General features: G+C 44.7%; 1 protein-coding gene across 1 annotated transcript; it reads left to right on the top strand.

Annotated features, from left to right (window-relative positions):
• The first annotated feature begins 1,037 nt into the window (after positions 1-1,037).
• Positions 1,038-15,220, top strand: LOC146186651 (uncharacterized). Its single transcript, XM_084608074.1, has 5 exons — positions 1,038-1,123; positions 1,754-1,924; positions 4,163-4,288; positions 4,745-4,820; positions 15,095-15,220. Exons 1-5 carry the CDS (start codon positions 1,038-1,040, stop codon positions 15,218-15,220), a joined length of 585 nt encoding a protein of 194 aa, XP_084464200.1.
• The last annotated feature ends 1,463 nt before the right edge of the window (positions 15,221-16,683 follow it).

The following is a 16,683-nucleotide window of genomic DNA, read 5'->3' as shown; positions in this document are numbered from 1 at the left end:
TTTCTTTGTCGTGCATGATGCGCCGAGATGCATATCGACGATTTCAGACAATCGAGTGTGTTTTGACAATATTCCAGGTTATGCTAGTCACCGTTTGCGGATTTATATAGATGTTTCTTAGCAAGCTTTAAATTGAGCGTTGATATGTGCGCAATCAATCTGAGCTTGACGACCAGAAAACACGTTTGTTTCTATCGCCGACGTCGAGTTGCTTTGTTCTTTTGCGGGCGAAAGTAAGCTCAATAAAGAGTTTCTTTAGTGCACTCTTCACTTGTTGCCATTGGCTTTAACACCCCCACGTGGCAATATCATTTGCGTGATAAACATCGTGATATGAACAATGTCTATGAAAGCTCAGCAAAACCTGCAGCGGAATCCTAGGACAATAAACAGCCGCACATATTAGCAAATAACGCTAATGTGTGCCACAAATTGCGGCTGGGCTACACTTTATAGTAACGCTATCGATATGTTTATCGATTGCACTATCGATAGTTCATCGATAGGGTTACTGTAAAGTGTAGGCAAGCCGCGGTTTATGGCACATATTAGCGTTATTCACTCAATGTGCGGCTGTTCATCGAACATCACTTCCGCTGCAGGTTTGGCTAGGTTTACGTAGACGCTGTTCATATCACAATGTTTATCGCGCAAATGACATTGTCATGTGGTGCTGATAAGGCCGTAGTTCTATCGATAGATTTTAGGCTATCCAGAGTGTAAAAAAAAAGCTATCGATACTGCGATAGTCAATTTACTGATAGTTTTGCACCCCTAACCATGACATAAACGGCTGTACTTCTTACACGCTTTCAATACCGCTACTTATGAATCGACCGGATGCAGTCCATTCTATCTCTTTTACGACTGCGCTCCGCGTTACACCGTGGGCACTATTCTGCCGTTTACTACCACAGACAGACAATACCTACGTCGCCGAGCTAATGTGTTTGGCGGACCCTGCATTTGGGCGAAATCCTTTATATGGCTGTCGTTGCATAGCGCACCATCACAAGAGAGCTTCAAGTAGAGATACTATGACCGCCGCCGGCATGGTATCTACGCTGCTGGCGATGTTGTCTCGCCTTGGTGTTCAGTACGGCGCCGAGGTTTGCGTCAAAATGTACGAGCCTACTGCGCTGGCCCTTGCGTGGTCGCTTCGGGTAGGGACGTTAAGTGTGAAATTGTAAACGTCCTCACAACTGTTTGCCGTGTCGAGAAAACTCAACTGTCACACACGTCCTCAACTGAAGCTGTGCCACTCTAGAGACAATATAACTCTTCTGGCATTCCTCGGCTTCGCAGAGAAAAAATGCGAAGTAGGAGCGAAAAGGATTGGAGTGGAAGAAAAGAGTCGGAATGAGAAACGGAATATTAAGCAGCTGAGCGCTTCCGAGAGCCAACAACATGTCTTGCGCCACCCTGTTCTGTGTGAAAGCTGTAACCTTTTTTTAAACACGACAGCAAGCGGCAAATTCACGAAATGCGCGAGAACGTTTTTATTCACCGGACGTAAAAAAAGAGTGCAGTTATTGAGATAGGGTTTTGTTACACTGCCGTCATGCTCCTGGGTTCTGTACCTCTAATTTATTTTGGCAGCAGAACCATGGTACTTATTGATAGCGTATTGCTCGTTCACTAAAAATGTAGACTTTTGCGATCAGAGCAACGGCGTAGCCAGTACAGCAATGCGGAGCAGCTGTGTCTTTGCTAAACTTCCATGCTGCCTCTCACGGCACTTCTTCATGCGCAGGACTGTGCAAGCTCGCACGCTTATATCGCCTGAAGCGGTGGCATGCAGAATCGGCTCTGAAGTGTCAAATGATGACGATTTCAATGCGAAGGTGAAGGGGGCTCCCATCTCTATGCGCCTGGCTTTGGCTGCCTGCTTGCGTGAGGGAGTCGCCGAAGCCAGTCAGGAAAGGTGAGCCCTTCATTTGAGTGCTAAAGTGCGCGACTAGTTTTCTGTCTCTGGTATAACGACAAATCAATGGGCGACGTAATATCGCCCCTTAAAAAACTGCCATAAATCGCTTTAACGAATATGATCTAATGAATCCCCTTTGTAGAGGTGCACAGTTACTGAGAAAGAGGAAGTATTTATGCCAGGCCATCTTAAAGCCCACTCCTCATCTAAAGCTGCGTGACTAAGCACAGCGCTACGATGACGTGCAATAACAGGATGTTTTAATGCCTATTTACCTTCGAATGTATTCGGGAATTTAAAGTGGACCTTAGTGCTGCGTTCTTTATTTAAACTATATTTAGGCCATTCAAATCTATGCTACCTTTACTACAGAAATTGACAATCAATAGGTTTGTGAGCTGGCATGGACGAAATTGTTGCCGTAGTCCTATCCAAACCCTACAGCATGGTTTACAGGCTCTTAATGTTTTGTGGACAGGGCAGCATTTAATCTGACGTTGCTGCCGTTGGGCGTTTACATCAGAATTTTGTAATTACATTGTTGAAGGGAAATATTTCGGCGAAACGTCCTTCTTCATATATTTTTAGTTTCTACTAGATTCTTATCTTAAGCCTTATTCCTAATCGGGCAGCTTGTTACGTGTTAGAGACGTTATGAATACACTAGTCGAGCGCTTTACTTCGGCGCACGTGACAACAACCGGATGTTTTAGGCAAATAATCTACACATGATTACTTTGAAGTTATCTTACAATTTGCATGCATGACTGAAGAACAACTTGCGTTAGCCTGCATGGTAAATGTCTCCATCGTACTGGTTACACAGGGGTATAGGCATAGAGACGTGATGGAAATCGTAACTGCCATGTATTTTGGACAGTTGTAATCGACATGAGGTAGAATCACTCCATTTAAGTTTGTCGTTTTTATAATGGGTTGGAATGCGCCCAGTACAGAACAAAGGTGCATCCAGTGGTCTCGTTTCGCCCCAATCATATTGATTGCGTCGCGGGAAATACAACAAAATGAGACGCGATTGACAATACCCCGCTGAATATGGATTAGGCTTGGTTAGCAATCTGACGAACTGAAAAAAAAAGCTGACTTTTTCTATGGTGTCAGATGCCTTGTCAGTCGTATTATAATTGAAACGGCTCAGGTTCATATTCCAGATAACCCAGGGCGAATATCGTTCGACCTTAAGTCCTTTTGTCCTAATGGAAGGGAACAGAAAAAAATACCTTTCTGATCACCCTGGTAGAAACTCGAATCAGGGGTGGCGAAACGAGATTAAAATTGCTTTCGGAAGCTTTGACGTCAAAGCGGCTGCTCTTAGCGAACCCTGTTGAAATGGTAGCCTCTCGTGATGCGCCAGGAAAATTTTCATCTTGCAAATCGTCGTTCAAATGGAGGAAGGGTCGCGTATGTTGCCAATAGTGGCTTTTACAGCCAGAAATGCATGCGGGAATGCTGACAGGTGCATCGCTAAGCTGATAGATAACGGGTAGGGCTAACAGTACGTTAATGAGGCGCAGCGGTTGCTGATCATGACAAAAACAGGTAAACCCAATGACACGTACAGTAGAAGTGCCCTTAAAAGCAATCTCGCTACTGAGCTGAAACATTATCGATCTCGGCGACTCCGCAAGAAGCCGTGTCTATAGCTAAGAAGGCTGGGCCAATGCGAAATAGTGCAAGAAGGGGCCTGCTTACTTAGAAATAAAGCTGGCCTTAATCCTTTCACATCGTCTCTTCACACAAGGTCCCTTAACAGCCCTGCTTTCTATTCTAGCATCATTGTGGCTAATAAGATGGCGCTTTTGGCGAGCACTGACGGTGCAGCGCGAACAACCAGACAGCGGAACCTGTCACGATTCGGGCGATTATAGCGCCATTGTCATTAATTGATTAAAAAAACTTTTGGCGTACATCCAACGCCGAAATATTTTACGCCGTGTGAAAGAAAATCAATGACGACAATGTCTGAAACTTGTGTTCAAGCAGGTAGACGAAGTTAATTATCTCGGGAATCGTTTTTTTAGACGAAATGTAGAGCCAATTACTTTATTTTTTCTGCTTTGACGATGTAGTTTTTGAGACTGAATTATGATAGTGTAATTTTCATATCTAGCGGTTTCTTTCAATCACTTGCGTAAAATAATTAGACTATTCACTCAAGGCATTTGAGAGAGTGGTGCCAGTGAGCTCACCTATAATTGCTCTAATTGTTCACAGTCTTGCGGTGGACGTGCTACACAGAGATCTGGACAGCGAAGGCACCACCGGAGTGCGCCTGTCTGCAAAAATACGCGGGAAAATCATACGAACATTGAGTATACTTTCCGGTGACGATATTCCTGAGTAAGTTCCATTTTATTAGGAAAACTTGGCTACGTTCTAATAAACCTGCTTCCTTACGCGTTTTTACGTCAAACGGTTATGAAATTTGTGCTATGTAATGGCCGTAAACAGTCGACGAAGTATTTGCAATCTAGGAATTTCTGTAAACTACGGTTCCTTTTTTTTTCATATCAAGCTGATACTCTGCATTCTACCTGCTTCAAATTTGCTGCCTGTGTTACGTTCACTAAATATAAGCATTTACAACTTCCGCTGCAACCGCAATGCACAGTCAGTGTTCCAGAGATTAAAAGAGAAACGATCAGAGCGCCATGCTTATGGTCTCATGTACTGCCAGCCAACATGCTTTTGGTGTGAAGTTAAGTTATTAAGAGAAAGTTACTAATACATGTTGTGATACAATATTCATGGCAATACTGCATTTCACAAAAATGCTTGTTTTTATTTTAATCGCAGCAGAGGACAACAATCTGATTCAATCCGGAGAGCGATTGAGCTCAGGGCTTTCCGCACAACCGACGACGTTATATCGGTAAGCGTTAATACTGTTGAGTAAAGCCTGTACACTGCTTGCAGTTCCATGTGCTGGAAGAGTGGTTGCTTCCCTTTTGCAAAGCATTACATGAAAAATGCCAGCTTATGGACTGTCTAATTCTGTGCTCACCGCATTCACATAGCAAATACTGTAGTGAGCCCTCAGGAATTTCAGACGTATGATGTGGAGTTGCATACACTAGATAATTATATAACTTTTAACAGTGGAAATCTAGTTCACTCTTTTATCACGGAATACAGGTATTGAAGAGGCGACACCATCGCGAGGATAATTATCACGTTTGCCATAGGATGTTTTCTCACGAGGATACAAAAATTTATCTGATTACTTACCACGTGCATAAGAGCGGAAAAGAAAAAAATAAATCAGAAATAAAGCGATCGTTTAGAAGTTCTCCAGCAACTTTCTCCTTATTGTTTCCTGAGCACATTCACAGGTACAATATTAAACTGGAACATTCTTGCAGCTTGGCCATAGGATGAATAACATGAAATATTACATTTGTTTCCACATCTGTGTTTTCTATTTTGTATTCTTTTCCTGTGCATTATTTCAACTACTACATTTTTGGTTGTCCTCTGGTGTCTGCAGTGTCCACTAAATAACTGTTCGCAGCTAACTTCAAAATGTTAAGTACGTACACGAGTAAAAACAAAAGATAACATTATGTGTCCTGACGAGGCCTTCCCATTCCCTTGGACGTGCATAGCAAGCAGCAGGCAAGAAACGAAGAATCATGTTGGTTAATATAAGTTACAGTTCTAATTTACCAGGGATGCAATAAACAATGAATTCAAATAGAACACTGATATACAGATAAATCTGAAGAAAGATATACAATCTCTGTAACAACGTATACAAAGCATTGCACAAATTTTCAAAATGTAGAAATATATTTTGAACCACTCAGTATACTTTACTCTATATCGATGGAGACGAAACGAGTAGCGTCCGTGTGCTGTGCGATGTCACTGCACGTTAAGACACCGCAGGTAGTCGAAATTTCTGGAGTCCTCCACTACGGCGTCTCATAGCCTGAGACGCTTTGGGACGATAAACCCCAGAAACCAAACCAAACTTTACAATATATAATGCCGCTTGCTAGTACCAAAAAGCTATTGTAGATACAAAGACAGGTGAAGTGGTTTTACATGTTCTAAACAAAAGTTTACATATTGTTGGCTAGTTGTGTAAGCCATTTGCAGGCATCACACACTGCGGTTTGCTTGCTTCCAGATTGTGCTCCATAGTTTCATCTTGCTGCCGCTCTTGCGTGTGAAACAACAGTATCAAGGTTGTATGCCACTGATCTCTTTAAATATATTCGATTATGCAGCATATTTGTGTCTAAATTTAAGTTATCAACAGAGGTGTAGGTACCTACCTGCACATGTTTACATTTGGTGCAGATAATGTGAAGAAGCGTACCCACCCACCCCGCAGAGTCACAGCGTAGGTCCTCTTATTGGCACCGCTAAAAGGGATATTTTTATCCAAAATATTTCTCCACAGTACTATCTCCTTGAACAAAAGCCAGCCGTTCCTCTTCTGGTCAATTATTGTGAATTTGTAACTGCTGCGTGACAAGACGGTGCAACTGAGCTTACAGCTTGTAAATGTCGGATATAAATCGCGAGTATTTCACTATGCAATAATGCAGTGGATTCTGAAGTCCCATCCTGTTATAGAACTATAAGAAGGAGTGGGTGCGGCCTCTAGTTTTAAAATATTACTTGTACCACAGAAAACGTACGCTGCATCAGCAATGACGCTTTATCAAACACTATGCGAAGGGCCTGACCAGGATGGATGGATGGATGGATTAATGGATGGATGGATGGATGGATGGACGGACGGACGGACGGACGGACGGACGGACGGACGGATGGATGGATGGATGGACGGACGGACGGACGGACGGACGGACGGACGGACGGATGGATGGATGGATGGATGGATGGACATATGTACATACTACGTACATATATGTACATATGTTCCTACATATGTTCGTACGTATTTAAATATGTACGTGCATATACGTACATATGTTCATATGTACATATGTACCGTCTGTTGCAGAAGTTTGCGGCCCAACGCGCCGGGCAGAGGAGCAGTATCGCTCCCGAGAGGCGGCGCTGCGCACGCTGGCGCTGCCTGGTGACGTAGCTATAAAGAGTGAGGAGGCTTGTTCTCTTCTCCTCATCCCGCGGTTGAGAGCAAAGATGTGCGATATCAACCGTGGGATGAGGAGAAGAGAACAAGCCTCCTCACTCTTTATAGCTACGTCCCCAAGTAGCACACATTACATGGCCCGTCGGGGGCCCGTATGGGCAAGATGGGCTTAGGCAACCACAATAACACCCACGAGGGCCCGCTTTAGGGATCAAGCGGGCAAACCCAAATTGGGCTTTCCCCTGTTTTTTCCATCTGGGCATTATGTAGGCGTGGAAAGAGCTAACTGAGTACATATTCCCACATCTGGCCCTCAAGGGTCCCGCTTGGGAAATTTTAGTGCCGATGCAAATGAAATTTGGGCTTTGTGTAGGAAACGCATGGGCTGATCTAATTGGGGCTGCCCACTCAAAAGCCGAATAGGTCCCGCATGGGCCGCGGCGGGGCTAAATACGGGTATGCCCGCACATTGCCTACATGGGACCCTTGAGGGGTACTTGAGGGAAGGTCAGACGAAAATCTGGAATTCATGCAGAAATTTCCTGGGCTGCCCCAAATAGGGTTGCCCACCAAAAACCTAGATAATTTCCGCGTGGGCCATAGCGGGGCAGGCAATTGCTCCTTCCCACTTCTGCCCGCATCGGTCTCTTGCGGGGCAATTTAGGGCAGATGCGATGCAAATGGGGGCCTACAGCAAATAGATGACGGGCTAGTCCGATTGGGGCTGCCCACGCAAAAACCGAATATGTCCCGCATGGTTTGCGGCCGGGCTGAAAAGCGACCACACCGCCACGCTGCCCACACGGGTATTTCTTGGGGTACTTGCGGGAAATTGCAATATATATTCGTAGTCCATGCGGTAAAATCAAGATCAGCCCAATTGGGGCAGCCCATTAAAAGCCGCAGAGGGCCCCAAATTGGCCGTAGGCGGGCTTACCGCTCTGAAACGTCTCCACCCTATCTTTAAGGCACTATTTTATTTATGTAAATCATGTTATACCGGCTACTAATTGCCTCTTCTGGAGGTTTCACATAACTGTCCTAAGCATACCTATGCAATGAATAAAGACTATTTATTTTTACTCTAACAACTATGTTAATTCTGCAGTGTCGACAGAAAATATGCAACAGTAACTGTTCCGCTTTACGTGTATGCACTGAACGACTTCCAAATGTTTCCTGCGGCATTACTATTCTACACGCACCACCGAAATAAATATTCAGACCAACATGTTGGGGTTGATGTGGACCAGCCCACATTAGTGTAGTGTTGGGAATAAATTTCTCTAATGTTACTGAGTGTCGCATACAAGGAAAAAAATAGCGCATAATGTTTCACAATTGATTATTGGAATTTGGGCAGCCCCGAAAATGCCAGATTGAACCCATCAGGGCAGCACGTGGGCCAGCCCAAAACGGAGTGGCTTTCGCAAATCCCGCGCCTGTATAATTCAGGTATTGGAGGGATTAATCGACTTAAAAATTAAAACCTTGATCAATGGGATGGCATTGCCTGCACAAATGTGGGACCCAATAATGATTCTGGTGTGCTGCCCATATTCGTCTACCTGGGCTGAATGCGGGCAGCCCTATTTGGGCTGCCCACACGGATACAGATTGGGACCGATAGCGGCAGAATTGGGCAGCCCAAGCGGGGCCCCTCTGGGTACGTGTTGCAAATCCCGCATGGGGCCCGTATGGGCTGCCCTCACGGGCCCAACGCGGGCCCCCACGTCATAGCCCACTTTGTGCTACTTGGGTCACCAGGCAGCGCCGGCGGGCGCAGCGCCGCCTCTCGGGAGCGATACTGCTCCTCTGCCCGGCGCGTTGGGCCGCAAACTTCTGCAACAGACGGTACGTAGTATGTATGTCTGTATGTATGTATGTATGTATGTATGTATGTATGTATGTATGTATGTATGTATGTATGTATGTATGTATGTATGTATGTATGTATGTATGTATGTATGTATGTATGTATGTATGTATGTATGTATGTATGTATGTATGTATGTATGTATGTATGTATGTATGTATGTATGTATGTATGTATGTATGTATGTATGTATGTATGTATGTACCGATGTACTTACGTATGTACGTATGTAGTACGTACGTACGTACGTACGTACGTACATTTCCATTTAGCTTCCATGCTTCCCCTCCCTGCTATTCATCCACCAATCTTCTAAACGTCTCTTGTTTATCCCTGCTGCCGAATCGTTCACGTCTCCCTTGTTACCTCTAAACCCCAGGAGCTCGGCTAGAGTAAAAATGTCCGCATCGACATCTGGATGGATACTGCTACACTGTTGTACAAGATGTTCAGTCGTTTATGAGCGTTTTCCTCACATAGCACAAGTTTCATCTTCTTGACTAAACTTCCTTCTGTAGCTTCAAGTTCTAAGGCATTGTGTAGAACAGCGCGAAAAACAAGCTTCTGTTCTAAGGCATCGTCAGCTGGCCTTGAAAAGAAGGCGGCTGCGTTTTGAATAGTCATAGAAGGTTTCCTTCTTAATCCTTTTTTTTCTATTGTGTACATATATCTAGTGTCGGCTTCTTTTCCATTTAAGAATCCCAGTTTTTAGCCTCTGTGTTCTGTAGCTCTCGTTTAATGTTCTTTATTTCCCCGTCCTGCCTTCTTAGACACTTACTGGATAGTTTTCTGGTCCTCTTCCGTCACTGTGAGTCATAGCCCTTTTGGTATAGGTACTTAAACACTTTGAAGGCCGCGTGTTGTCATCTATTTTGCTGAGGCTTTATTCTTACAACATTTTTCTCTGAGCCTCTCGTACGCCAAGACCCTGTCTCCCTACTCTGCTTCGTTTGAAGCTTTGTCGTAAGCTCCAAGTGGTAACCTCGCCACAGGTCATTCGTTTATTCCTAACCCCGACTAAACTTCAGCCCTTAAGAACAAGGCCGCGTTTCCGAATGTAAGCTCTGGTACCATTATTTCCTTATAAATACCTTTAAATACTGCATATCTGTTTTACACCCCTAATGCCATGTGCCCCATTATCGCTGCATCCCTTCGCCCCTTCGTACAGGTGGCCTGCTCCCGTTTTTCCATGTATACCTGTCCACACCAGAAGTACTTATATTCTGCAAGTATCTCACTGCCTTTTATTGTCAGCGTTTTATCACTGAATTGATTCAATACTTTCAAACAATTGCACTGAAGGTAAACTGACCTTCGTATTCACACATATTAACCAATGCTTGCAAATCTTTCTGGTAACTGGCTGATGGACAATGTCGTCTTCATACAATAACCATGCAACAGTTTGTTCTACTGTTATACCTAGCTTATACGAGAGATTAAAGTACAGGTTGCTTTTCTGTAGACTCTTTTCCATATACTTCATGTAAATCATGAACGACAGCGGTGATACTGTAAATTCTTGCCTTAGTCCTTTGCATAATTCGACAGCAGATCTGGTTCTAGCCCCTACCATATATTCGCAACTTTATTATCTCTGTATAATTTCTTTAGCAATTCAATTACTTCTTTACTGATACCTTCAGATTTGATTGCGTTCCACAGAAGTTCCCCCGTTTAAGTCGAACAGCTACACGCGCTGTCTGACCTTGAACTATTATTGCCGTTTCAAGGACCATACTGGTGTCACTAGAAGCGGTTTGGCACTGAACGCTAACATTCAATTACAAAGAAGACAACTGTATGTGCATGGCATGTACTTTATCTGGCTCGTGTATTTTTTTGCTAGATTTTTGTCTTTTTGACAAGATAATACTCAAATAGGTTTCATGTGTCTTATTCCTACTTTCGTTTTTTTCAAGATGCACCCCTACTTTGTTTTTGCGATTCTGCGATTCTGTGGTTCAGCTTACAACTTCCTCCGTCGCACACCATCTTTGCTATAGAGCCTATTCTTCTATGGTTGGCCACAGCTCCCTTTGAATATGTTCCCTTTGAGAATCTTTGTATTTCACAATTAACACCCTCGGAATTAGAAACACACGACACTATTGAAGGTTCTAAAAGAGCAATAAATGTTAATAGTTGTGTGAAATAAGCCTGAACTGAATATGCTTTCTTTTTCAGCCATTTGTGTTTAGCCATGGCTTAATAGCACACCAATCTGCGTGCGGTTATGGACGAAGGCACTTTAGGTTTTTCTGCTAAAGGAGAGTGACAGGAGAGTGCTAAAGGAGCGTGATTCCCCGTGTTAATATTGGAGAGCATGAGGATGCGCTTGAAGCTGATCATTTATACCTCCTCTTTACAGTACTCATTTGTAAGCTTAGGCTGTAATTCACGGCATTTTTACGATGTTTTGGGAGACACGTGCGTGCAGAACCATCTTATATTTGAATGTTTATTATAATGCGAGCTCCATAGAGAAGATAGAAGTGGCACGGTATCAAAGGTAATCAATAGGTGCAAAGTGTCTGACATGAACATATAAGATAAAGAAAATCAAGCATGCTCTAAAGAACGGAGGTAGCATTAAAGTGGTGAAAAGGAAATTAGGCACATGGAAAATCAAGAGCATGTGCTTGTGAACCAGACGGCCAATGTAATAACATGGACAAGGTAGTAAACGTAGTCGAGGTGTTCTATACTCACCTGTATTCACCGAAGTAGTCAGATTAATGTTGAGACTGACAGCAGTGACGAGGAGTCAGACGTTCTGCCAGTGACGAACGACGAGGGTAGGAAGGATTGAGAAGCTATGGAAACGGAGAAAGCAGCTAACGACAAATTAAGTTACGATCGGTTGTTGAAGGACGGAGGGGATATAGCAATAAACAACTGGCCAGCCTCCATACGCAGTGCCTGGTGGCAATCAGAGTGCCACTAAATTATCGTACTTCATAAAAAGTGGAAGGTAAGACTTGAAAAGTTACAGACCAATAAGCCTACCATCCGTTATGTACAAGGTATTTACTAAGGTAATTGCTAGTAGACTCAGGGCAACTTTAGACTAACTAACGAATTAAAGGATCATTCCCGTTTTGGGAAGCGGTAAAAACTAATTATGATATTTATACCATCAACCTGGCTATAGAAACATTTTCTGTATATAGCCAGCGTTTATACATAGCATTCACTGAAAACGAAAAATCATTTGACTTAGTCGAAACCACGGCAGACATGCAGGCACTGCGAAATTAAGGTGTAGAGTAGCTGTATGGTAAACTACTGGAGGATATCTATAGTGACTTCACAGCAATCATTGTTCTGTATTAAGAAATGCATAAGACAGCTAAAAATAAAACTGATAAACAACTCACCACGAAGTCCCCAGCACTTGCCAGCTTGTTTAGAGAAAGTATTAAAATACTTTGAATCTGAGCAGTTTAAGGATGAGCGTTATGGAGAAGTAATCGTTGATTCGCCAATGACATTGCCATGCTAAGTACGTATGGGGATGATATGCAAATATTGATTGATGACCTAGACAGGAGAAGCGCAAATATAGGTATTAACATAAGTATACAGAACACTAAGCCTACTCAAGCAGCAGCCTACTCAAGGAACAGCAGCTTAGAATAAATAGCGAAGCACTGAAAGTGGTCCGCGAATATGCCTACTTAGGACAAGTAGTAGGACGGAAGGGAAATAACAGGTGAATAAGATTTGGATGCATCGCATTAGGCAAGTACTCGTAGATTATGCTGAAAAACTTAACGGTATTGTTCAAGGGAAAGTATATATGCCACATGTCCTCCCTATGGGGCTGAAATGTGGAAGCTATCAAAGACGTTTCTGCTTAGACTGAGGACAACCCGCTGAACTATTAACGGAATGGGCAGGCTCAAATTAACAAATAGGATGGACGCAAAGCTGGGCAGAGAAATAATTTGACTTAAATAAATTTATATGGAAATCAGTGAGAACAACCTGGCATTAGCAGGGCGCGTAGTGCGAATAGAGGATAAACAATGGTCGAAAAGGGTGGCAAAATGGGTACGAAGGAAATGGAAGCAAAACAGCCCAAGTAGCACTAAGTGGGCTATGGCGTGGGGGCCCGCGTTGGGCCCGTGAGGGCAGCCCATACGGGCCCCATGCGGGATTTGCAACACGTACCCAGAGGGGCCCCGCGTGGGCTGCCCAATTTCGCCGCGATCGGTCCCAAACTGTATCCGTGTGGGCAGCCCAAATGGGGCTGCCCGCATGCAGCCCAAATAGGGCTGCCGGCATTCAACCCAGGTAGACGAATGTGGGCAGCACACCAGAACCACTAATGGGTCCCACGTTTGTGCAGGCAATGACATCCCATTGATCAAGGTTTTATTTTTTAAGTCGATTAATCCCTCCAATACCTGAATTGTACAAGCGCGGGATTTGCGAAAGCCAGTCCGTTTCGGGCTGACCCACGTGCTGCCCTCATGGGTTGAATCAGGCTTTTTCAGGGCTGCTCAAGTTCTAATAATCAAGCGTGAAACATTAGGCACTATTTTTTTTTGCTTCTATGCTACACTCAGTAACATGAGAGAAATTTATTCCCAACACTACAATATTGTGGGCTCGCCCACATCACCCCAACTTGTTGGTATGAATATTTATTTCGGTGCTGCGTGCAGAATAGTAATGACGTAGGAAACATTTGGAGGTCGTTCAGTACATACTCGTAAAGCGGAACAGTTACTGTTGCATATTTTCTGTCGATACTGCATAATTAACGTAGTTTGTAGAGTAAACATAGATAGTCTTTATTCATTGCATATATATGCTTAGGACAGTTATGTGAAACCTCCAGAAGAGGCAATTAGTGGCCGGTATAACATGATTTACATAAATAAAATGGTGCCTTAAAGATAGGGTGGAGACGTTTCAGAGCGGTATGCCCGCCTACGGCCAATTTGGCGCCCACTGCGGCCTTTCATGGGCCGCCCCAATTGGGCTGACCTTATTTTTACCGCATGGACTACGAATATATGTTGAATTTTCCCGCAAGTAGCCCAAGAAATACCCGTGTGGGCAGCGTGGTGGTGTGCTCGCTTTTCAGCCCGGCCGCTAACCATGTGGGACCAATTCGGTTTTTGCGTGGACAGCCCCTATCGGACTAGCCCGTCATCTATTTGCTTTAGGCCCACATTGCATTGCATCTGCCCTAAATTGCCCCGCAAGAGACCGATGCGGGCGGAAGCGGGAAAGAGTACTTGCCTGCCCCGCTAACGGCCATGCGGAAATTATCGAGGTTTTTGATGGGCAGCCCTATTTGGGGCAGCCCAGGAATTTTCGGCATGAATTCCACATTTTTGTCTGACCTTCCCTCAAGTACCCCTCAAGGGTCCCATGTAGGCAATGTGCGGGCATACCCGTATTTAGCCCCGCCGCAGCCCAAGCGGGATCTCTTTGGCTTTTGAGTGGGCAGCCCCAATTAGATTAGCCCAGGCTTTTCCTACACAGAGCCCAAATTTTATTTGCATCGGCCCTAAAATTTCCCAAGCGGGACCCTTGAGGGCCAGATGTGGGAATATGTAATCAGTTAGCCCTTTCCGCGCCTATATGATGCCAAGATGGAAAAAGCAGGGACAAGCCCAAATTGGGCTTGCCCGCTTAATCCCTAAAGTGGGCCCTCATGGGTGTTATTGTGGTTACCCAAGCCCAACTTGCCCATACGGGCCCCAGGTGGCCAAGTAATGTGTGCTACTTGGGAGGATGCAGCAGATAGTGAGGTCGGCTTATGATGTTAAGAAGTTAGCACTGGTTAAGAGGAGTCCGCTTGTATAGGACCTGGTTAATTGGAGGAATTTAAGGGAGGCATTCACCCTGCAATTAGTATAGTCCATTGGTACGATGATAATAGAAACATTTAGTTGTATAATGTACATATTTTCAAATAGTTTTTAAGTATTCTGTTTTGAAGCATATTTCAGAATGATGAACTCGCGTGGTGGTATGACAGAGTGGCTCTGGAACATTAATTACTAAATGATTGCAGAAAACGTTTATTTCTGCTAAGCAGCTTGGTTGTGTCACAGTTCGAAATGGACGAAAGGTATCCAAGCCATTCGACAGTGAAAAGCGCACGATATAGCTCCTCTAATATTCTACTGTTGCTTTCAACAACACACTAAGAGTGTGATTGTTTCGTTTTCAGGTCTATAATGGATCAACAAATGACCCTGTCCATTTGCAAAAGAACGACACGTCATTGGAAGCTCTTACGGATCTGAATTTCAACGAATACGAGTTGATCGAGCAATGGGCCAAACAGCTGCCTTGATTCCGCCAGTTGCAGCGTGCACACGTGACATGTACCTCAATGATTAAATATACCTGGCGTTGTGCACAAAAAGAAAGACATAGACCTTTAAAAAAAAATTAGAGTTTTCTCTTGCCCACATGTCTTTTTTTTATACTTTATCTTTTGACTTAATATATGGTCGCGTGGTGGTAACAAGGCCGATGACACAAATCAATACTTTTGGAGGGCAGCGAAGAAGCTCTTTATTGGGCTGACTTGCGCCCGCAAAAGAACTGAGACACTCGGCGGAGGCGATAGTAACAAACGTGCTCGTCGATCGTTGAACTAAGAATGCCCGTTACAATTGACAGCACTGAATTTAAAAGCGGGGAGGAATGATATACATAAAGCCGCAAAGGTACTAGCATGACCTGGAACATCGTACAAACACACGCGAGTGGCTGGAGTCTTCGAGATAAGTCCCGACGTGTCTTTGGCGACGCAGAAAATGACAAACCTTCGTCTCGCGAGAACGAGCATGAACGAACACGGAATACAGGATCGATAAGCGTGCTAAAATCGCAATGATAAGGCCGCATGCCAGCGGCTGTCGATAAGAAAAAATAAAGATTTAAATAGTTCCCCGCAATATGTTTACAGGAACAAATATATTGTTGCAGAGAGCGCATTTCTCGATATTTACCAACAGAAATACTCGGAGTTGCGCGAATTTATATTAATGTTACAATGGTATTTGAAATGCCTTCATTTAGAGGTTTAGCCCTTCTAGAGCTGGTCTTCCATATAATGAGGGCAAATTGAATTTTATTCTGCCGTATTATAATATGCACTGTCCGCATTCCTATCGTACATCTGTCAGTCTGCATCATCATCATCATCATCAGCAGCAGCAGCAGCGGCAGCGGCAGCGGCAGCAGCGGCAGCGGCAGCAGCAGCAGCAGCGGCAGCAGCAGCAGCGGCAGCAGCAGCAGCGGCAGCAGCAGCAGCGGCAGCAGCAGCAGCGGTGGCAGCAGCAGCGGCGGCAGCAGCAGCAGCGGCAGCAGCAGCGGCGGCAGCAGCGGCAGCGGCAGCGGCAGCAGCAGCAGCGGCAGCAGCGGCAGCGGCGGCAGCGGCAGCAGCGGCGGCAGCAGCAGCAGCGGCAGCAGCGGCAGCAGCAGCGGCAGCAGCGGCAGCGGCGGCAGCGGCGGCAGCGGCAGCAGCGGCGGCGGCAGCGGCGGCAGCAGCGGCAGCAGCAGCAGGCAGCAGCAGCAGCAGGCAGCAGGCAGCAGCAGGCAGCAGCAGCAGCAGCAGCAGCAGCAGCAGCAGCAGCAGCAGCAGCAGTAGCAGTAGCAGTAGCAGTAGCAGTAGTAGTAGTAGTAGTAGTAGTAGTAGTAGTAGTAGTAGTAGTAGTAGTAGTAGTAGTAGTAGTAGTAGTAGTAGTAGTAGTAGTAGTAGTAGTAGTAGTAGTATAGCAGTATACTAGTATAGTATACTAGTATACT

This window comes from Amblyomma maculatum, chromosome 6, assembly GCF_055883805.1.
Source record: "Amblyomma maculatum isolate TAMU_Amacu chromosome 6, ASM5588380v1, whole genome shotgun sequence".
Taxonomy (NCBI): domain Eukaryota; kingdom Metazoa; phylum Arthropoda; class Arachnida; order Ixodida; family Ixodidae; genus Amblyomma; species Amblyomma maculatum.
Note: the sequence above shows the minus strand (reverse complement) of the source record. Positions and strands in the feature narration are given on the sequence as shown.